The 21,962-nt window shown below is 40.8% G+C and overlaps 2 protein-coding genes across 4 annotated transcripts in view; one reads left to right on the top strand and one right to left on the bottom strand.

Moving 5' to 3' along the window:
• Positions 1-854: 854 nt before the first annotated feature.
• On the bottom strand, positions 855-13,936 carry anapc4 (anaphase promoting complex subunit 4). 3 transcript variants are annotated; one of them, XM_030083440.1, is made up of 28 exons: positions 10,265-13,936; positions 9,154-9,271; positions 8,963-9,068; positions 8,742-8,874; positions 8,577-8,651; positions 8,459-8,485; positions 8,300-8,344; positions 8,121-8,205; positions 7,716-7,820; positions 7,467-7,637; positions 7,316-7,380; positions 7,156-7,198; positions 6,920-6,996; positions 6,722-6,822; positions 6,482-6,533; positions 6,337-6,392; positions 6,189-6,235; positions 6,056-6,112; positions 5,914-5,970; positions 5,739-5,829; positions 4,847-4,944; positions 4,647-4,708; positions 4,517-4,552; positions 4,336-4,437; positions 4,173-4,250; positions 3,298-3,450; positions 2,328-2,451; positions 855-2,176 (listed from the first exon to the last, which is right to left on the bottom strand). In XM_030083440.1, exons 1-28 carry the CDS (start codon positions 10,369-10,371, stop codon positions 1,949-1,951), a joined length of 2,499 nt encoding a protein of 832 aa, XP_029939300.1. In that variant the 5' UTR covers positions 10,372-13,936; the 3' UTR covers positions 855-1,948. The 3 variants fall into 3 exon arrangements, with proteins under 3 accessions (XP_029939300.1, XP_029939302.1, XP_029939301.1); XM_030083442.1 differs by lacking the exon at positions 10,265-13,936 and adding an exon at positions 9,787-10,037; XM_030083441.1 differs by lacking the exon at positions 10,265-13,936 and adding an exon at positions 9,813-10,037.
• palld (palladin, cytoskeletal associated protein) overlaps positions 12,921-21,962 on the top strand; it is a 61,519-nt gene continuing 52,477 nt past the window's right edge. Inside the window, exons 1-2 of the mRNA XM_030083435.1 lie at positions 12,921-12,987; positions 15,542-16,525. Coding sequence (XP_029939295.1) covers positions 15,543-16,525 — 983 coding nt within the window. The 5' untranslated portion in view covers positions 12,921-12,987; position 15,542. The remainder of the gene's footprint in view (positions 12,988-15,541; positions 16,526-21,962) is intronic.

The raw sequence follows: 21,962 nt of genomic DNA, 5'->3' as shown, positions 1-21,962 counted from the left end.
TAATTTGCAATGAACTCCAAGAAGAACACTCTTTAAATGGGGGTTGTCTTTACCAGGAACCCAGACAGCATTCGTTTCTATTGCACCACAACTAAGCCAATATATTGCAGCCAGTGTTTTGTTAGAAAGATATACACACATTCACGTACACAGCTCAGTTTTCTATTTGATTATAGTAGTAGTCTATTTGACTTATATGATATATTGAAATCTGAAGGAACAAGAATGGCAATTTAAACATTCATCCATTTGAGATTTATGAAGGCTATTGCAAGACTTGTTTTGTGGTTTAACATTTGAAAGTAGTACATACACAGTAGAAAAAAAAGGCAAAAATGTTCACTAAAAAACAAAATGGGATGAAATTCTCATTTAATTAGCTTTCACAGTTACATTATCTTTTTTAATGTTCAAATGTTCTCAAGATAAGAAAAATAACTTAGAGATCTCAAGAAAAGCAATGTTATTCAAGTGTTGCTTCTGCAGTGACTTCACGTAAACGTGTCCGGAGTTTCCGTTCGTTTCCACTGTATGTATCATTTTTCAACAGAGCTTAAATGTGTCAGTCTGGTTCGGTACTACAATATAATATTAGCATAAAGCAATATAAAAATTTATTTATGAGCCCCGCCTTCCTCTCATAGACCCCGGTCAGCATCAGCCAATAGATTTCGAGCTTCCGCATTCTCGTGCTGTCAATCAAAGTGTGCACGCAGCCAGAGAGCACGTGCACTCCTCCAGGCAGAGGTGAGTTAGCTCCGCAGCAGCCGGCCAGCTTACCTCGGATATATCCACTGTCTGCTGAACATCCACCGTAAACAGTTAAACATGTAGGATGCTGTAGGACTGGGAGGCTCTCATTTTCACCCGACGGATAATAGCGTGCACAATTAAAGGGGCGTGGCTTGGTCGCTTATGAAAGCAGAGGGAGGGCGGAACCTGAGATGTTGGATTTAAAAAAAACCCTCCCTCTTTCAAAACTCCTGACACCAGCTTTAAGCATGGAAGCCAGTCACGGGCTGCTGCTGTGGCATTCTTGCTTCAGTCATGTGTGATTCATTGTCACTTTGCGCCACCTGCTGCGGAAACCAAGTACAACATGCAGAATGCTTGACAGCTGGTCTCAGGTCAGTAAGAGCAGCTCTATGCCCAGATATGGTTACATAGGTCACAAGTCGTCAGAGTGTGACAGGGAAAAGAAAAACAGTTTCTCTTTGGTAAAAAACTGCTCCAGAATCCATTCCTGTGGGCCAAAGTGAACAAAAATGGTCTCATTTGATAGGGAATTTAGTTGTCTTTCAGTCCCGAGGTTTTCAGAGCAGTCACACTTATAGTTTTGACAGAAGAAGCCTCGGTTTATGAAAAAGGCGAGATGTTTTGAGCGAAATTTTACATTGAAAGGGAAATAGCGGACTTCCTGTTGGATTTAGGTCAGGGGTGTCAATACATGAATTTGATATCTTGACGAGATGAACGTGTGAACATTGGTTTGATCTCTCTACGACATTCCGACGGGCCGTGGCGGGTATTTCACTGTTTTTAGGTGCACTAGAGAGCAGATGGGGTTAAGGGGTTCATTCTTCCATTTTATCTAATGTTTCACCAGTCTGGATGTACCTGCCAATTTTTCTGAGTTTTCATGCAAGTTTAGGGGGTCAAATTGGGGTTTCTTTACGCATGGTAATAATAACCAAGAAGGATGAAAAAACACTAAAAGAACAAAGGAGACCTTGGTCCATAATTACTTCTCCTAGTAGGCTTTAGTAAAAATCTAGCGGGCACTTTAGTACATTGTTAAAAATTAAAAAACTTAAAAATATTCCAAAAACTAAATACACAACAAAGTCTTGTATGAGCAAAGAGCTGTATGTCTACAAGTACTTTAAAATCAAAAAGGAAAATTAGACTTGGCGCCCAGTTTCCTTTTGAATGTCCAGATGTCTCAGACTCAGGAGAGCTCCAAAGCCTCTTCTGACTCCAGCTGCGTTTCCGGGTTCAGAGCAGAGTGTCCACTCTCCTCCACAGCTTCACCTTTGCCCTCCTCCACCGCCCTCTGGATGGCTGAGGAACCTTCCAGCACGTCCATGTCGGCGCTGGCATTATGAACGTCACCTCCTTCATCGTCCTCTTCTATGTCCATCTCAAAAACACGGATGTGCCTCAGATTGGCACTGACCTGTCAGGAACGATAACGTCCTTTAAACACAGAATACAACGGCAGCACTGCCCATACTGATGTGGTGAGTTGTTGGTGTCTCCAAATCATTTTCATACAACATCCCACACAAACTAAAGATAACTTCAGATTAGGTAAGTCTTAAACGTACCACGCAGGCCACTTTGCGGTTTCCATTGACAGCGACATACTGAGCCTTTATGTTCTCAAGATCACGCCACTGATTCCCCAACACCAGACTTTGGGAAGGGATGGCCTCGCTCTGTTGGTCCAACCTAACCAAGAAGACGAATGGGTACTAAATCAGGGGTTTTAAAAATGTCAAAAGACAAAAACATGAAACTTTCTAGACACCTCACCTTCTTGTCTCCCTATTAACTATCATCTCCTAGAATGACATCAAAGGACTGAAGATTTTTCTATTCAACAATGTCAACCAAATGCCAAGTCTAAAATGCTGTCCTTGATGCTATTGGAATATATATAACTTAATTAGTTTTTTTCTGCAGCAGGGAGGAGGAAGTCTAATCAGTAGGGTGGGGTCTGACCTCCTTTGCAATGAGTACCGTGGGTAAATGACACTTTATCACATTGGCATTGTCTGCCTGACATATTTTTTCTGTTTGCCATATCTATCTCAGCTCAAACCAAAGAAATCAATAAGTTGCACACTTTTGGAAATGACACACCGCCAGAAAAGGCTTTTTATCAGTCTATGACAATCCGAATTCCAAGTAAAGATGAATGACACTCCCTCAATATTTCCCTCATTACAGACTAACTTATTTCACTTTAGATGACCACATGAATATAACAAATATTTCTGGTTGAAGATGTGCTTGTTCTACAATGATTGCGCAAAAATGCTAAATGTATCATGTACACTCCAAATGATTTTCATTCATAGTATCAAAGCGTTGTGTTCACCGTTGTACTTAATAGTCTTGCAAAATAAAATGAAATATTACTGTGTACATTTACTGAAAGAAATCTAAAACACTGTATTATATTAATATATGCACACACACACAAAATGTGACAAGCAATTAAAACTCTTCTCTCTTTCAACCTGATGCTCAAAAAGACAACGGCATTTGGTAAAGAAATATGTCTATCTGCACCTCAGGTTGGAGTCCCAGTTGAATTTAGTCTCGCTGCTACTCAGAATGGAAGCGAAAGGCAGCTGAGCCAGCACCCGGTGGCTTTTCTGTTCCCTCAGTCCTTCAAAGACCACAGTGAGCGTTTCATCGTCATAAAAGCGAGCGTCCAGGGGTCTGTAAACATGACGTCAGTTAACAGTCACAAAAAAACACATATGGCACTATTTAAAAAAAAAAAAAAAAAAATTGGCAGAGGCTTAAAGCTAGGGTTGGCGATCTGAATTAGATACATTTTTAAAAATACTGGTTAAAATGATCTTTATGCCCTGATGGGAAGCAATTCATAGCGTGTTTTTAAAGTAGAGCGGAAAATATCCGCTATCTACAGCAGAAGTAAAACAGGAAAAACAGCAACCAATAGCCTTGCCGGGACACCTTGGTTGTAAACCAATCAAATCCCTTCGCCGTTCTACCTGCCCCCTGCGCGTACATGTCAATGGCGTGCACTGGCCCTGGTTCAGTGCAGGCGTTGCCAAGCTGAGAAGGACGGAGCGTCGTTGCAGAATGGCGGAGAAGAATGTTTGGGGGTTTACTTACCGTTGCGCGCGCCATAACTTGGCGTAGTGCAAATAAAGAAAAACGAAGAAACGAACCACTGAGGACAGGTTAGTATTGCAACAGCGGTGCTTGTGCATGTAAGCGGGTGCGTTCCATTGGAGGAGCTCCCAACAGGAGCTCCTCCAATGGGGTGGGAGCTGGGCGGGAGCTGGGTGGAGCTAGGCGGAGCCTTGGGGAGATGCTACATTCGAATACATGCTAGTTTTCCCAAGATCGCCAACCCTAGCTCTAACTTTACACTCAATTTGAGTTGCAAAAATGACATTCGCAACGCTCACTGGGCTTCAGCAACTTCACCATCTCCAAAGCCATACTGGTGGCTGAGGTTGACTGACATGACGCTGTTTGAAATTTCCCTGCAACAGAACAAAATGATTAATTCAAAGAACATTAAAATAAATATGAAGAGGCTCAGTTGAAATTTCAGAGACATAAACATACCTGCTTGGGTCAGTTCCCCGCCGCATGATGAAAAGCTTGCAGGGGCAAATCTCTGGCATGCAGAAAACGGCGTAGTGCATTTGGGCTTTTTTGTCATTCCATCTGAAAAAGGACAAGTAAAAATAAAGTAATTCTCATCTTCCTGCAACAAAAACAAAACTTGTGTCATCTTTTTACTTACAAAGATGGAAGTTCAAAATGTTGCGTCTTCTCGGAACTGCAGAAACAAATAAAATCAATTTAACTATATGGAATACTGTAAAGACATTTAAAACATTATCTTTAGTATCAGCAAGCACATGGGATCATACCTCTCTGGGATGGCGTACAGTGGCACAAAGGCAGCAACTTTTACAGACTTGCCAATTACATTCTGCAAACAAATAAGCATAACAATCATGAAGTGTGATACAGAAACAGTGAGTTTGGATGTCATGGATTATTTTGTTTCCCAACGAACGGAGTAATTAGTTTGAGGGAAGAGAGGATACTCAAAAGCCAAACTACTTACTGCAGGGTTCTCAAGGCAATCCTCAATCACCATCTCCATCAGCCTCTTCACAAACTGGACCGACTTTTGTGGATATGAAGGAAACAGCAAAGGACTCCCTAAAAAAACAACAACAAAAAAACCCAAAAAAAATACATAAGTGATTAGTAGTCAACAAATCACACTGCAAACAAGACTGAGAAGTAATGGGGCTTCACATGAAAGCAAATATCATACAATACGACATAAAATTTAGTTTGGCAGGAAATAAAATGATGGCAATTTTTTTGACATGGTTTTTCTTTAATTGCACTGAGGTTGCTCCTTTCCAAGCTCACCAGAGCACCTGTTTGATTTGACACGTTAGCCCGGGTGAACATTCTGATGCAACTCCAGCCTGATAAAAGCCTGCTCAGGGAGCCGTAGCGTAGACCCATCTGTTAGATTTGTACTTCTGCTTAGAAGCTCTCTTTCATAACCTATAGACCACCACTGCCTGCAGCAATCTGCAGTTATAATAATTTTCAAATGGAAGAAAGGTTAAAATATAAAATGAAATAAAGAAACAGAAGTTGAAGTAACACAAAAAAAGAAATAAGTTAGAATCTCAAGTCACAAATGGTAAGAAAATGAGAGGGGACAAATGTCCATGTTTTGTGAATAGCGTTATGATTCTTATGTTTCCTAAGTTTATGACAATCTCTCAAAGGTTTTGGTGTTCAGCTTCAGATCATTTTACAGATGATCCCTGACCCTCCTTTTTGAATGACATCTTGTCAATGTATGTTTTGAGAGCAACAAATGTGTCATTTGCAAAAAACAAAAAAAATCAAAAAACAAATTGTGCATCAAATATCACTCAGACATTGGTTCAGCTAGACTTTCTTATCAGCACTTTGAAATGTGAGCTCACCATCTTTGCAAGTATTCTTCAAGAATTCCAGCCACTGGTTTCCTGTCGCATCGGGCGGAGAAACAAGATTCTCATCCTTGTCCTTCAAATACTATAAAGATCCAGAAGACAGCCAAATCAGTTTGCTGTGATGCCACTTTCATTCCAAATAATCCAATGCAATAAATCCACTTACTTGGCCAACTCGTTCAATGTTGAAGTACTTTCCTTTACGAAGGAAGAGTTCCTTATTCTATGTCAAACATTGATCAGATTTCAGATTGTAAAATTCAGCTGACATAGCCACACTCCTCATTATGCTGTTTTGCTGGTCTTACCTCACTGAAATGCTCAGACAAGAAGTCAGCAACAAATGAAATGTCCTTCTGGGTCATCTGAAGAGATCAATGTATAACTTAATGAATTGAATTGAGAACTGTGTTGAAATTACACGCCTCTAATAAAACTCACCTTGTTGAGTTCTGGAGGCACGTGCTCCTCGGAAATTCTCAACATCGCTGAACAAAATAAAAAAAACATACAATCAAACACTTGCTTAATAAAAATAAACAAACACATTTGAACTTGCACAACGTGTGAAAGTAAACTGAATTCTTACCCACGTATAGCCACCTAAAAAAGGCTTTGAAATTCCTCATGCTCTTGTCAATCACCCTAAATGATAAAAAAAAAGTTCAATGGGACTGAAGCCAGACAGTTCACAAAGACATATGGTAACTGATGCTTTATAGTCCTTAACTTACTGCAGAAGCTCATTAGCTTTGAGAGAAAAGGAGCCCACAGCTGTGATGGCCTCTGAATACATTAAAGACATGTGTGGTTTATCATTAAAAAGATGAAAATGACTCTACTTCCATATCATGTTAAACAAAATACAAATATCTAGACACAATCATAGTGGCAGGAACTTTATTGAATATTTTTCTGCTCTTCATCAAATCTTGGCTATTGGAGGTAATCACTGAGCCAGACTGCAGTCTTACCTTCTATTGCCGCTGACTTCAAACCAAGGGCCTCAAACTTTTGTTTCCAGAGGGACATCCCTTTCACCTCACTGAGGTGATACAACAGAGCCTCTGCACCGCTGCAGCCAGCAAGAGGAAATTTAATGGGAGGGAGAAATTTTCAATGAAAACTATTCAAACAGCAGAAAACATCGACAGGAAACACAAAACACAAACCTCAGCAGGTGACTGATCACTAGCTTCTGGATGCTGCAGTAAGATGACTCGATGGACAGGCCAAGCTTTTTCAGACCCTACAATGTGTGTATGTTGCAATCACAAAGACACACAGAGACACAGAGAGAAAGACAAGTTTTAGTTTAGTGTTTTCCTCACCATCATCCAGACCGAAACTACAAAAAAAAAAAAAAAACCTATAAGAAGAAAACCATGTTTCTAGTCCTCCTCCTCACCTTCACAGTCAGCTGGTTCATGAGAAGAGTCTGAAGTTCTGGACTGCAAACAAAAAAAGGTTCAACTCACAGAGGCATTCTAATGCCATCTACAGGACACCTTCAGATATAAGACAATAATGTAAGAAATCATAAAGCAGAAACTTCCATCAGTTCCCACCTGGATTTTCCAAACAGCAGGAGCTCCAGAAACTCATCCTGAACTTGTGTACTTGTGTTCTTTTCCTTTAAAGAAAGATAACCTGACATGAAGTGATGTTCTTTCATTTGTATGCTTCAAAGAGTTCAGACAACAAACATAGGCTACAAACCTGTACAAACTTGGTGAGTCTCAGATCCATCTGGGTGAGGATGTCCTCCCAGGCTTCACACATGCAAGTCAATGAGAGGTTCAAATACTGCAGCGAGGTGGAGATGTGGGTGAACTTGCGTGCCATCCGAGTGACTTCCGGAAGATAATCAGACAACAATCCAGTGTCCAGCTGCGGGAAAACAGTGAAAGCAATATCACAGGCTGGAAGAACAAGGGGGCCAGGAATGACAAAAATTATTCTTCCCACCTGAATGTAGCAGACCTCTTTGCCTTTAACAGTACAGACTACTGCGATGATAGAGAGAGACTTCAGATCACTGGACAGACTCAGGCTGCGACAAAACCCTGGAACCTGCGTATCAGAAACTCATTTTAATATAAAGGCTACATTTATGCCAAGCTTTTCTCTTTAGCAAAACAATAGGTAAATAAAGAAAGCTCAAAATGTTCTTATTTTTAGTGCAACAAAAATCAAGTACATAACTTGTCACAAATCGTGAACTACCTGAATTTTTTTTTGCATATCATTGTGTTTTTCATTTAAACAACTTTGGAAGTGTCAAGGTATATTAACAGCTGATTGGAAATAATTCGTCAGTTACAGAAAATACAAATTTACTACTACTAATAATAATAATAAAAATAAACATACCACATTGACAGTTGCAATCTTGCACATCCCGTAGGCGTAAAGCTCCAAAATGCCATCTTTTCCTCCAAGAACAAGAATGTTCAGTCTGATTGAAATCATAACAAAATGTTATCAAGACACTAAGAATAACAGACATTGCCTTTTTTTTTCCCTGTGTTTAGACAATATGCACCGTTTACCTGATTTCTCCCAAGAGATTGAGCATCTTGTCTGACTTTTCTTCACTGTGATACAAACAGGTCAATACGTTTAGATTTTGCAACAATGCTACTCAAGAAAAAAAAAAAAAAACACCTTACATTATATAAGAGATATTAGATAGAAAAATCTTGTCCTACCTGAAAATCTTTGAAGCTGTGCTATAGCTGAGAACAAAAACAATTTTTTATTATTTTTACTCAACCAAGTACCTCCATTTTTATTCAAGATATAATTCACAAATTGTGCTTGTGTTACCTCTTGGGCAGTGTTGGTAACTTTGGAAGAAACACCTTAGATTCATCCTCTGTGTTGTAAAAAGAGCTGAGGTCACTGAAACACAGCAAAACAATCACTCACAATGTTGCAAACTGTCATGCGCCACCCCCATCACACGGTTTTATTCCTGAGCCTCAAGCTTACTTGCTTTCTTCCGTCACCTCCATCCAGTGCATGCAAGTCACAGAAAACTGAACCGGAAACACATGGAGGATTTCTGCTTTCTCAACTCCACACAGGACCACCTGCTTGGTGTCTTCCACACTAAATGCCAATACTGTGAAATGGAGACAAAAACAATGTTTAGCACTCATCATGCATATGACTAATAAAAGTCCAAGATGAATACTGAATGGATGCCTTACTTTTGCCATCCGGTCTCCAGGCAATTGCAGTGATCTCTTCTCCAGGGTATTCACTTGTTGGGAGGCTCCAAACACGTGGCAAGCCACCCAAGCGATGAAGGTGCAACTACCAACATGAATCATAAATTTGTTCAAGAAAATCATCAAAATCCTAAAAATGTGTTGATTGAGCATAAAGTGTCTCAGCTTACCTCTCCTGCTGTGTTGGCCAGAGCAATCAGATCTTTCTTGGGAGACCATGCCATGCACAGCACAGTATTAGGAAGTTGCTTTTCCCCTACTTGCCTGAAGGCATTCATCTTGTTGGAACTAAAAAATGTTTGAACAAATTTTGGTTAAAAAAAAAATGTAAGATATGCATGTCTTACCTCATAACTGTTCAACACTTTCAATAAATACACTCCTAAACCTTGTGGAAAGCCTTCCTAGGAGAGTTGAAGCTGACAAAACTGCAAAGAGGGGGACCGATTCCATATTAAACACTATGGTGAAAGAATGGGATGTCTTGTCACTCAACTTCAAACATTTATTAATACAGCAATATTATCACAATTTAGTTTTTTTCCCGTTGGAGGCTTGTTCTTGACTCGGTCTAGCTTTGGATGGTCAAATGTATCTTGAGTTAAAAGACTTATCCAGAACACCAGTCGTATTGTGACCGCAGGTGGGAGAGAGGGAGCAGACAACAGCGACGGCACTGCAGACGGCATTGATAAACATCTCGATAAGCTAGTTAGCTGCATTATCATTCCGACAGATGTAAATACACTTAAAAACGAGGCCACTGTCAGGTAATACTACCCCAAACCAGAATTCATACTCACACGGAGCACTTTTTTATGTTTCTCACCGCTGAGTGAAGCCAGGAGAGGCTCCCTGCTTCGAGCCTTTCGGCCAGCTGTCAAAGGAGTCAGATCCGTTTAAAATGACCCAAAACGCTATTATTCGAGAACTTTAAAGGAGGCTAAATAAAGCTAGAAATCAAGAACACGCCATCCTCCAAACCATTGGAGTCTGAATATTGGTGCACTAGCTTCCTTCTTTAACAACTACGCGGACGCCGCCATAGCGCCCCCACAGCCAACCAGCGCGCGGCGACGGCAAGCGCAGCGGGACAAACTTCTTCTAGGGGAGGGAACGCGGATAACGGAAACCCGTGTGAGATAGTTGAAAGGTTTTTTATTTATTAATTAATGATAATATGTAATCGTGCATTTCCCTTTTCCCTTCGTTCCGTCATTGAGCACTCAAATACTGAAAAATGAATAAAGATTAAGTCGTGATAGAGATTCGTATTCTCACCTTAGGGAGGCAGGGTTATTGGTTGGAGTCCAAACCATGCAGTCACTGTATGCTAACTGGATTAACTCTGGTTCTCCTCCCGATACAAAAAAAAAAAAAAAAAACATTAATGAGGCTAATTAGTAAGTAACTTGTTTGACATCTACTATATCTGCTTCCATCCAGCCAGTGAGCAGACCTGTCCCTCTTCTGGAGCACACCTGAATCCAAGAGTCGCCTAGATTTAAGGTGCAAAGGCAACTATAAACCCAAAACATGGTAAGGACGTAATGCCTCTAAATAACTTGACATCATTACCTAACTGCTTGCTGAATTTGTGTTCATATAATTCAAGTCTCTAAACTTCTCAGCTGTGTCACTTTGTTGAACCCCCTGGAGAGTTCAAGAAATCTCTGCTACACTTTATTTTGCTCATTAATATTCAAAAGAGATTGCACTTTCATGTTACCATATATGGGCAGGTTTTGTGTTTGTCAGCTGGAGCATGCACTTCAGAATAAACAAATTAACCCTGATAATGAAATGGAGTTCCAGCAACAAAGTTCACACCTTTGCTAACATAGCAAACCAGAGGCCACTGAGCCAGGTGGCAAACATGATACTAGATGATCTATAAAAAAATAAATGGATGAATAAATAAATAAATAAATAAATAAATAAATAAAATTGAATGACACTTGCCAATATACAGTGGAGGAGGCATTTTTACAATTCAAAATTTTGAGCCAGTGGACAAATTTGATTTAGCTACAATATAGCTATAGCTTCTCTGGCTACACACCTCTCTTTTAATTTGGCCCCTTGCTGATTTTTTTTAAAAGGTTGTTTGTCTGGATTTGCATCATTTTACTTTTCCTTTTTTAATCTTGAATTTAAACACCCAATATTTAGATTTAGAGTTCAAGTTGAAAATATGAAAAATGTTTAAAATAGTTTTTTTTAACAGAAAATCCACATACAATTTTTTTTTTCTAAAGAGACCCATGGGACCAATCTTGTTTCAAAAAGTTCCAGTGTGACAAAAATTAATTCGTTCAATTCACCCATTCCATGAAAATGCAGTGGATATAGGTGAGACTTCGGAATTCCAACATCCATTGAGAAAACACACTTCCTTACCAGTTTTCAGGGAATTTCTGACTTATTGACAATGAGAAGAATCAGCAGCAACACAGTTGAAATGAACTAGCACCATGAAGACACCAAACAGCTATCATGTTTCTGTCAAGACTGATTCAGGTGAAGATCATTCAGGCACTTCTCCTGCAAATAGGAGTTTGATGAAGGAGTGACAAGATAGTACAATGAGAAGAAAGGACAATAGTTTTACCAGCTCTCATATCCTAGTGATTGCAGTGATATTTTAAAAGTAATTTTAATTGTTATCTATTATTAGCAAATAAGGTTCATCAGACAGTTTGCAGCAGTGCAAAACTAAACTGAAGTGCTCTGTGCATATACCTAATACTTGTCAACACAAGCACTATCACTGCATGATTTGAGATTGACGCACGTGTTATTGTACATGCATGTGATATAAAGGAACACTGGAAATGTTCCAGGACTATTCTTACACGGGACACCACAAGCATTAGTCTGGAGTTTATATTGAGAAATCCTCTCTTTAAAAAATTGTAAAAAAATAAACAATCCTCATGCACAGAGGTAGTGCTAATAGGGGGGTAACTAATGAGGAGGGCTCATTAGTTGTTGTGCATGATGCAGTTATTACAGTGGAAATTCCTTCTGGACTTATCACTGGCACTCAACTGTAATCAGTAGATTGATGATGAACCAGAATAGCTCTGAGAGCACAAAATGTGATAGTGACCTCTAAATAGACCAAGTGAGGCTGCATGGTCTTCAACTGTCTGCTTCTTTTATAAGTCACTGTTATGGTGTGATCTGAGCCAACCGATTCTTATTAAAATCCCAAAATTTGGTGCAACTAATTTTAGGCTGGGTAGAAAGCTACAAATATTAGAGATTGCTATTATATAAACCCTTTAACTGCTATGAGTGCAGTACTGGTTTTTATTGAAATGGTGCTGAACCAATTAACGACAACATTTTGGATAATGTACTTGTAGCTGAAACAGATGACTGACTGGTCCGAGAGCAAAGGGTCATCTCAGCTGGACACAACAGCAGTGGCAACGCTGACCTGCTGTCAGCCTCACTGCCATCGTGAACGTCTTAACTAACGCAGTCAGAGAGTGACAGCAAATCCTGTAAATTACATCTTGATTGAACACTTTTTTGTGCAAGTGTTATCAGTGCAGACAGTCTCCCAGCACTGTGAGTCCTGTTTGCATACGCTTGAAGAGGTTCGTGGTTTCAAGCATTGAAATAGCCTGTGTTTATCACGTTTAATTAACAAGCACTTGTTCAGTATAAAAATGTCACCGCCACCTTCTGTTGCCCAGGACTATCTCGATGCACTCTCTCTCCTCGAGCCAGTATTCTGGCTGTGAAACCTGAGCCCGGGGCCAAATATAGCCACACACAGTGAGCAGTTAGGGACCGGGACAGATGGGACAGCGGGCCACTGCAGAGGCAGTACGCCATTGGACCCTGAGCTTGAGAGATCCTTCCAACCGTCTGACCAATACGGCTGCTCTTCTGGAAAGAGAAGCTGCTTTTTGCTTGGTTCTTACTGAAACTAAACAAACCTGGACACACAAAGCCAGGAGAGAGCATTCAGAGGAACACATCACTTGAAGGTATGTTCTGGATTATTTTGCCAGATCTTATTACTTTTCTTTGTGAAGTGTTTGACCTAATTTATTTACAGTAACAGTTTTTCTTTTTAAACACTTCATGTATATCAAGCACAAACATATCATAGACAGCATCTTCACCATCATGTTTTTTAAAGACTCTTTGATGCCTTTCTGTTTTTGATAAATAAATCAATATGACACTGAATTAGATTTCTTGTCATTGTAAAAACTAGGAAATACAAGCAGCTCTGGAAACTTTGACAGCACTGGCAGTTGTTAACATTGTATCATTCCCTTTCAGTGTCTCAGTTCCACATTTATATTTAATCAGCCCCAGGCTATTGTTTTTGTTCCCCTTCAGCTGAAGCAACATCTAAGACATTTTGTCTGGGTGTTTTCGTGTAAGAGCAGGATCATCACTGACTGGTATGATCACGTCTGTGAGACTTATACCTGTTCAGAAGTGGCGACCCTATCTTCTGTGCTTTGGGTGGATGGGGCTGCTCTGCTACTGTGAAACATAGCCCTGGGGATTAAAAATAACAACAGCTGGTCTTCAGGACGCCATGAGGTGCTGAGTGTCCCACTGAGTCATACATGTACACCGACCGTTTCACAACACACCTTACATCCACAGTCCGCTTCAGCAGCGATCAGGGCTGAAGCTCCAGGACTGTTTTAAGCTACATCTGAATGCAGTCTGTTTTATATTTGAGTCCACAAGCGGGACTCCTGTTACATCTATAGTAAGCTGAAATATAAGGATGCAGCCAGTGAAATAAATGAACTCACGGATGTCTGTCTGCATCCTTTTTTTAGATTATGGCTTAGACTAACCGGGGCTCATTCCATCACTTGGTAACTAAATGGAACAAACTATGTTTTTGTAAGAATTTTAGTTCCCAAGTGAACTTTATTCATTTCTTCTGTTATTTTGTTCAAATCAGGACTGTACAGTTGTGCAGTAGCTTGCCCTCTTACCTCGTCGTCGTCGTTTAAGTCTGAGTTGGTCTTTTTGGATGTGGAGTTTGCATGTTCCTCTTGTATGTGAATACATTTCATCCAACATATAAATGAATTTGAAGTCATTCTGAATTGTTTGTAGGTTTGATTTTGAGTGTGTGTGATTATCTGTCTCTCTTTGTTTTCCCTGTAATGGACTGAAGACCAGTCCTTCATGGTTGGACAGAGCAGTGTAGAAAACAGATGGATGACTCTACAGAAAATTCAATTTATATATACTAGGGCTGCATAGGAAAGCTAACGTGTTGTTGTAATGCTCATGCAATATTTTATTATCAGCAATTTCCTTATCACACATTAACTCAGGTTTTTCTTTATGTTGTTGCTCTTTTTAAAACCCTGTTGTTTATTGGCTCTCAATACATCTGCAAACCATGAGACACAGAAGGAGTTACTATCATTAGAGTATGTTAAATCTCGCATAAGCACCTTTTGCACATTGTTCATTTTATCCGTAGTTAATGACGCGGTAAATCTCTGCTTGCTGCGGTGTGTTTATGCTCCTGAAGTTCAGTTATTTCCAGCAGCAGACGTCACCAGTCCTTAAATGTCCTGTCAGGGTCATGACTTATGAAAATTGCTGTGCGCTTGCAGGAGCACAATATTTGATTTTTCTTTAATTAAGTTCTGATTAAGCTAAACAGACCAGAATAACATCTGTGCACCAGAAATTGACTTTGTAGTAACTGTTGGAACTCCAACTTTGAAAGACTATGTGCAGATTATTAAGGCAGAACACATTAATGGATAACATGGGGGGAAATGAACCAAAGTGTTGCTTTACAGAGGAACTCGCAACTTTTTACTCATAAGAAGTAACTCCAGGTTGTTGTTCGTGAAGAGGCTTCATGTTTGTTTTCACTACGGCTTTCCATTGGCCCAGGATACCAATTTATGGCAACAAATCCACCAATGCAAACTGCTGGAAGGAACAGAAAAAAAAAATCACAAATGCTTTAAAAAGAGATAAAAATATCACTGATTAATGCCGTGGACACAGGAAAATATGAGACTTAAAATTGATCTGTTGAAAAAGTGTGATGGAAACACTGCTTTCTGAAAATAACATATTTCTTCTTGATGTTGTTGGTAAATCAAAAAGTATACCAGTTACATCACAGTAACTTTAGAATAAAATATCACAGCACATTACTATTTTTGGTCAGTTCATACTTGAATGAATACCTAATAAAATCAAGTTAGCTGCTGTACATGATCCACATCACAGTTCCATCGTATATTAAAAAACTGTGGCAGTGAATGAAGACGTAGCTGTCGACCACTCTTACCAAACTCAGCCTGAGAGTAAAGTCATGCCAATCATTTTAAGTCTGACCTCAGCGAAGGCCTTTGCTAATATCCTGACAACAGCGATCTGAGTCATCCTGTCTGAGCGTGAGAGCAAATGATGCTTTATATTATATTTTCTTTTGCTTGTTAGCCATTGTCAGTCCACCCATGGTCAGTACAGCACTTCTGCATTGTGATAGTCCATTACTGGTTAAGTAATTGGCTTTTATGTGCATTTTAGGATGCAGGACGGGAGTTGGAATCAGCCACTCCCCATCTCTCTGCTGCTGAAGGAGTCGGCAGCAGGCGGGACTTTGGAAGGGGATGTCGGCGTTTTTTCGGAGGCGTCCTCTGATGGAGAACTCTACTTGGACTCAGTGACAGAGCTGGAATCTGGAGATGGGGACTTTGTAGATCTGACTGCCTTCTTGAGCGCTGATGAAATCAATCTTAGTCTAGACCTGGCCCGGGAGGCCTTTGTTGACACAGGTGAACCCGAAGCTCCATCTCTCTCGAATCCCACAGAAAAGGAGCAGGCTCCTCAATCTACTCCCTCCTTTCCTGTGCCCCCTCAGACCACTGAAAACCTCACAAGTCCAAACCTGCACCAACCGACCAAAGTGCCATGTCCAGACGATAATGCAGCCGTTAAGATTCCCTCCAGTCAGAACACCGTCCACAGCAAAGTCACGCCCGGTGAGGCCCCGGCCTCGGTCGAGAAGGCGGTCCGTCACAAACCCATCCAGCCAGTGTATAAACAGGATAAGCCCCGACTGCTTCATGAAGGCTTGGAGCTGAACGACCGGGCGTCTTCAGCCACGGAGTTCTGCAGTCGGGCAGCGACGTTCATTGAGGAGCTGTCCTCCATCTTCAAAGGGTCTGCTCATGTGGAGCAGCAGGTGGAGGAGGACTCCTCTTCCCCTGACAGCGGGTATCTGTCTCCGAGAGGCCAGCAGGCCCTCCCGCAGGGTTCAGGCTTGGCTCCGTCTCTGCCTCCCGGGCACCAAGAGGAGACACAGTACAGCCAGTCAGAGACAAGCCCTCATCCTGAAGTCTCGGCAGAAGCAGCAGCTTGTGGAAGGTATCAAGAATCTGGAATTCCAACAGCACCTGGACCGCTGTCCCCTCCTCGCTTCCTCCAGAAGCTGAAGAGTCAGGAGGTGGCCGAGGGGAGCCCCATCCGCCTGGAATGCAGAGTCAGAGGAAACCCGCTGCCGCTCGTCAGGTAGGCTTTACCTACAGTTGATGTGACTGTATTGGGCGGCTTATAGGTCCGTGTACATAAAAAGATATTCATCAGTGTTTCTTAAAGTTCATTATTTTTGCTGGTTTACATTTATTTATAGAGAATGATAAGATACAGTGTCTCAAAGCTGTGAGTGTTACAGTTTAGTACTTTTCTTTTTCATAAAAACTCAAGTATATACAGTGAGCCATTACATAGAAAAATACCAAAAGAGTAACAAAATTTAAATGATTAATTCAGTGTATGATTGATTTTATAAATTGTTATTAGGTCAGATTGTTCAGCCTAAATATGATTATATAAACTTCATGATTTCAGTGGTGAGTGCTCTCACCTCACAGCAAAGTCTGGGTTCAAACACTGGGCTTTTCTGTGTGGAGTTTGCATGTTCTCCCTGTTTGCGGCGGTTACCTCTGTGTACTCTGGTTTCCTCCAGCTCGTCCGACTCTACATTGCTGGTAGTTGTGAATATGAGTGTGTGTGGTTGTCTGTCTCTGTGTGTTTGCCCTGTGATGGACTGGAGACCCGTCCAGGGTGGATCTGTCCTCACCAATCTTTACCTGCAATCGGCTCCAGCGGCCTGCAACCCTGAACAGGAATTTCTTTCTTTTTTTTTTTTTTGGCCGATCATCTACACTACTGTTATTTATTTTCTTCACTGCACAATTTAGCAGTGTTTTTTGAAACTAATGCTTATTTCTTTAAAAAGGTAGGAGAGTAACTCAACTAGTCACTGAAAATTAAAAATAAAGAAAAGCACTCAGACATAACTCTTGGATTGCTTCCAGCTGTCTTCCACAGTTCACTTAATTTGCATTTGGGTGTATTCACACTGTGTGGGACTGACTCTCTCATGAAGTTCAGCGGAAGTTGCATCGATTGCATGGAGCAAAATGTTTTATGATCTGGAGCACCAAAACAGTTGAGATGAGCCTCCAACATTCACGTAACCACTTACAGTTCTGTGGGAGTCGAATATTATTTAAAACTGCTAATGCATCACAGGGACTGTGGCTGGAGGCTAATACTGATGTTACTCGCTGCGGGGAATCTTTCCTGTGTCTGTCAACAGGATTGAGGTTGTCATTGATCAATGAGGTGCTTCTCCGTGGTTAAACGGGAGCTTAGTGAAACAGAAGCAGAGCTGCTTTCTCTTCACTAAACACAAAGCTTTGGCTAATGCTTATTCTAACAGTGACAGCCGTCAACGTGAGCAGGACAGCAGCTGTAGAGTAATGAGCATGCTGAAACTTCAGTAATTGTAACTGTATCCTTAACTAGCTTAGAAGTGGTAATTTTAATTAAAATCACATTACAGAAAAAAAATAGTGGCATTAGAGAATTACTTTAATTTATAATGTGTTTATTTAACACTGTTTAATAAAATAAATGAATGAATGAATTTAATGAATGTTTAGCTTTGCTGTTAAGGCAACGATTGCACAAAGTAGAAGGTGCGATGTGTCAAGAAGTCCAGGCACCTGTTCTGCAGTTAGTTTGGAACAGAAGAAGATCTGCCATTCATTAGTAAGTGAAACTTGACTCTTTATTTAAATGAAGAGGGAAATGTTTTCATGTGGTTCAGCCACAGAAAAACTGTTTAGTGATGAATGTTCCTCATGTGCTGTTGGTTGAAAGCAAAAGCCTCAAACAAAGGCAACTCAGAGTCTATTTGAGTTTGATATTTTCTTAAAAAAATTATGCTTCATTTGTTGAAGCAGTCCTTCATATCCCCGCGTCGGTGATGTTGACCAGAGTGAGTGTCGGGATCGGGCCGTGCTCACATGGCTGTTTCAGATATCGTGAGCGAGGTGTCCACGAGGTGAGAGGTGAGAATCACTCGCCTGTTGACAAGCGAGGCACCTGGTTTTGAGTCGGGGGGGACTTCCACTCACTGTAAGCACATTTGTTCACCAGTACCTGTTGCCAGTGTAATTTATGCCTGGATGAACTGGTGATCCTTTCGAGAAGGCAGCACCTCCCTGCGGCTGGTTCTGTACCAGTTCATCAGAAAACTAAAAATACCCCCCTCTCTTGTTTCTCGATGTGTCAGCCTCACAGCTCAGTCAACGTGCTTGCTGTTTACTACACTGACATACCTGAGCTCATTAAGGTCTTGATTCGTTTGATCAGGTGGGCATTCTGCACAGCTTTTGTTTTCCTGATGGATTTTACAAATCCAGGACCATGCCATCACATCACTAACTCATATTTTTAACCTCTTAATATTTAGAATAGCAACTTTAATTTGTGTATATTTACCCACAGGCCACATGTTGCACTTAAGTCAATTAGTGTTTCCAGTACTGAATTTCAATCCAATATATTGTTTGAGGTTACATTTGTATATTTGAAGAAATTGTACCGTTGGGTTAAACAATCAGTATGTTTTTCAGGTGTCAATCATGGACCTCCCAAAGTACACTCCGTTTTTGCTCTATTTAAGCATCACGTTTTTGAAAACATGTAGCTTTACATAATATTTAAGTTTTGTGGGATCGACTAGTTTTTATTTGAAACGGTTCCATGTTGGTTCAGTTGTTTCAGAGAGGTTTTTTTTTTTTTTTCAGCATTTCTGTTAAAAAAGAAGGCATAAAGCTTCTTTCTCAGGACACGTACCTCCCCAGCAAACTATCGGGGGCCTCTTTTCTGCTGCTGTATAAATAGTCATCAGGCCATTGGGAGCCAGGCTAAGGAATGCTGGCAATGCAATGACGAGGCATTTTCTGTCACCAGGCTCGATATCTGCCCACACCTTCTTGGGGAATATGAAGGTAGTGTGTAAGGAAACATGGATAGCCCAAAATCCATGGCAGCGCTGGCTTTATGTACCGTATGCAGTGAGAGAAAAGCTGAGAAATGTGAGATGGAAAGTACAAAATTTAAGTGATTTGTCCCCCAACTCAGTTATGGGTGTAGTATAGAAGACCAATGACAGAGTAAGATGAAATTATTGTACACTGGAAGACAAGAGTAGCTGCTTTTCTCTATAGATTGTTTGTTCTGCTCTTTTACTGACAGCAGTCAGTCAGTTGTTTAAAGTTCAGTCATTTATTGTATTGTCCATTTAGTTTGAACACTAGAGGGCAGCAAATTGCTTATTTCCAGAAGTTCAGTTCTCAGCATCTTCCAGAAGAAATGCTTGAAGTGGGAGAAGCACACAGTGAGAGTAGGGCAGTCAAAGATGCATGCTTTTTTTTTTTTAATCACACTGCGATGTTACATCTGTCAGCGGCAGTCACAATATAAAGAGATGATTTTGTATCCTATAAAGGATTTTTTTAATGTCTTTGAAAGCTTAAATATTATGCAGCCTTTCTTTAAAGGTTTGCTGTTTAGGTCTGCAACGAGGTGGTGCATTCAAATGTGTCACAGGTTTTTCGACTTAAATCTGATTTTAGTTCCTTGTTCCTTATTCCACATGTCCGTGTCTTTGACGAAGTTGCCAATGTGAGCACATGACACACCTCTCCACCTCTCTCAGTCAAGTCTCAGACTAAAGAGTTGGCCCTGAACTGATGCCAGGGTTTTGCACAGCCAGTGAAGAAGGCATTCCTGGTGGCTGGGTGCTAGGCGCGGTCTTCTGTGGTCAACCAGCAATTTTCCCCGGACGGACGGAGAGTCCTACAGCGCTGAGCGTCTGGTATTCTTCATTATCCCCGCACACAATGTTTTTGATGCTGTGGTCTTTTACATAATGATGCATTTTTGCTATTGGGATGCATGCAATTTTAATCCATGGGAGCATTTTTTCACTCCGAGGTCACTCGGGTCACCTTTTATTCCCTCACAGGCCTCGTTTTGGGCCAAACGTAGCTGTCGCCACACTGTGTAAGAAAGACATCAAGTCAGTGTAAGCCTCTCTCTCTTGGAGTGTGTGCACCTATAATGCATGAATCTATCAGTCTAAAACATTTCTACATAAAATTATGTGAAAAAAAAAATCATGATTTCAATATGCTGTGCTATAGGTATGAGCACTCAAGTTAACAAGCATACCAGCTCACCTGGCCAAGCCATTCTGACAATTCTAATATCTAATCTGTTCCACTAATGACAATAGTAGATTAAATATCAAGCACAATAGAGTCTGGAGTTCTTAATTACTTAATGAATAAGATGTTGTTGAAATTGAAAAGGATTAAAGAATGGGAACCTCACTGACTCCTGCCACACACCTGTAGCATTATTTGAATATTAAGTGCCACGCCTATGTACTGTAGAGTGTATTTCTAAATCAGATTGATCATGTGATGTCTCATTGTGCAAGAAAAAGCAGACATGCCACAGGTGCATGCTGGCAAACATCTTACAGTTCCAGTCTGCAAAGCAGACAGAGAAAATCCATCTCAGATTATGGAAAACTCTTTGAAGCCTTTTCTTTGATGCTCTTCCACCTTGTCACAATAACTGCCTGCTTTGCAAACAAGGCAGCGCAAACCATAGCGAAGAGAGACGTGTGGTGAGGAGCAGCTTCGGCTTCACCGTTTCAATCAGACTGACTCCAAACCACAGTGAAAGATCGTGAAAGCTGAGCGGATCCTGAATATGTAAGTTTGGGCCTCACCGTGAGGCAGTGCGTTCAACATAAGGAAGAGAAGACATTCCAGACATTGACGGTGGAATTTCTTGTCAAATATACAGTGCGATCCTTGTTCAAACTTAAACCTGCTTCCCCTTTGGAGATAACATTGATCAAAAGGACCGCAGACGGCAGCAAGGTCACATGTGAAAAACTGCAAATACGGTGTGTCTGTATGAACACTGCTAGTTTACAATGGAGTGTAAACTGCAGTCAATGAGTATAGTTCTATCAAAGCCATATTTTTACCACAATAAAACATAGGCAAAACACCAGATATAAAAGTGGGTGAAGGCACGGTGCACTCTGGACAGGGCTCCAGTCCATCACAGGACAAAAACAGAGACAGACGATCACACACATTCTCGTACGGGTGTCACAAGTTCAAAGAAGAACATAAACACAGTGGCTTGAATTTCAAAATGTTGACGTGCTTTTTTATTTACAAAAACTGTGGAAAATTCAAAGCAGCTGGACATCCAGAGTAACAACACAAACAAGAACAAGTAACAGTATATCACAAGGCTTCAATCCGTTCCAGGCTGTGTGTGTCTGGTTTGCCACCCTCAGTCTAAATCCCCCCAGAGCGCAGAGACATGGAGGCCAAAGGCTTATGTCCCTCCCCTCTGGTCCTATCACCTTCACACTATCTTTCTGGAATCTTACAACACACACAAAACACACAACACACATCAAATACATATGAAAGAAACAAAAAAACAAAATCACGCTCCACATATTCCCATTCATGTGTAGCAAATACACAGTCAAATTGAATTACAAGTAAGGGAAACCCCCGTTCAAGTAACAAATGGTATTTTCCACCATCGCACA

This window comes from Salarias fasciatus, chromosome 23 (assembly GCF_902148845.1).
Source record: "Salarias fasciatus chromosome 23, fSalaFa1.1, whole genome shotgun sequence".
NCBI classification, from domain to species: domain Eukaryota; kingdom Metazoa; phylum Chordata; class Actinopteri; order Blenniiformes; family Blenniidae; genus Salarias; species Salarias fasciatus.
The sequence above is the reverse complement of the archived record's forward strand: the minus strand, read 5'-3'. Positions and strand labels throughout refer to the sequence as shown.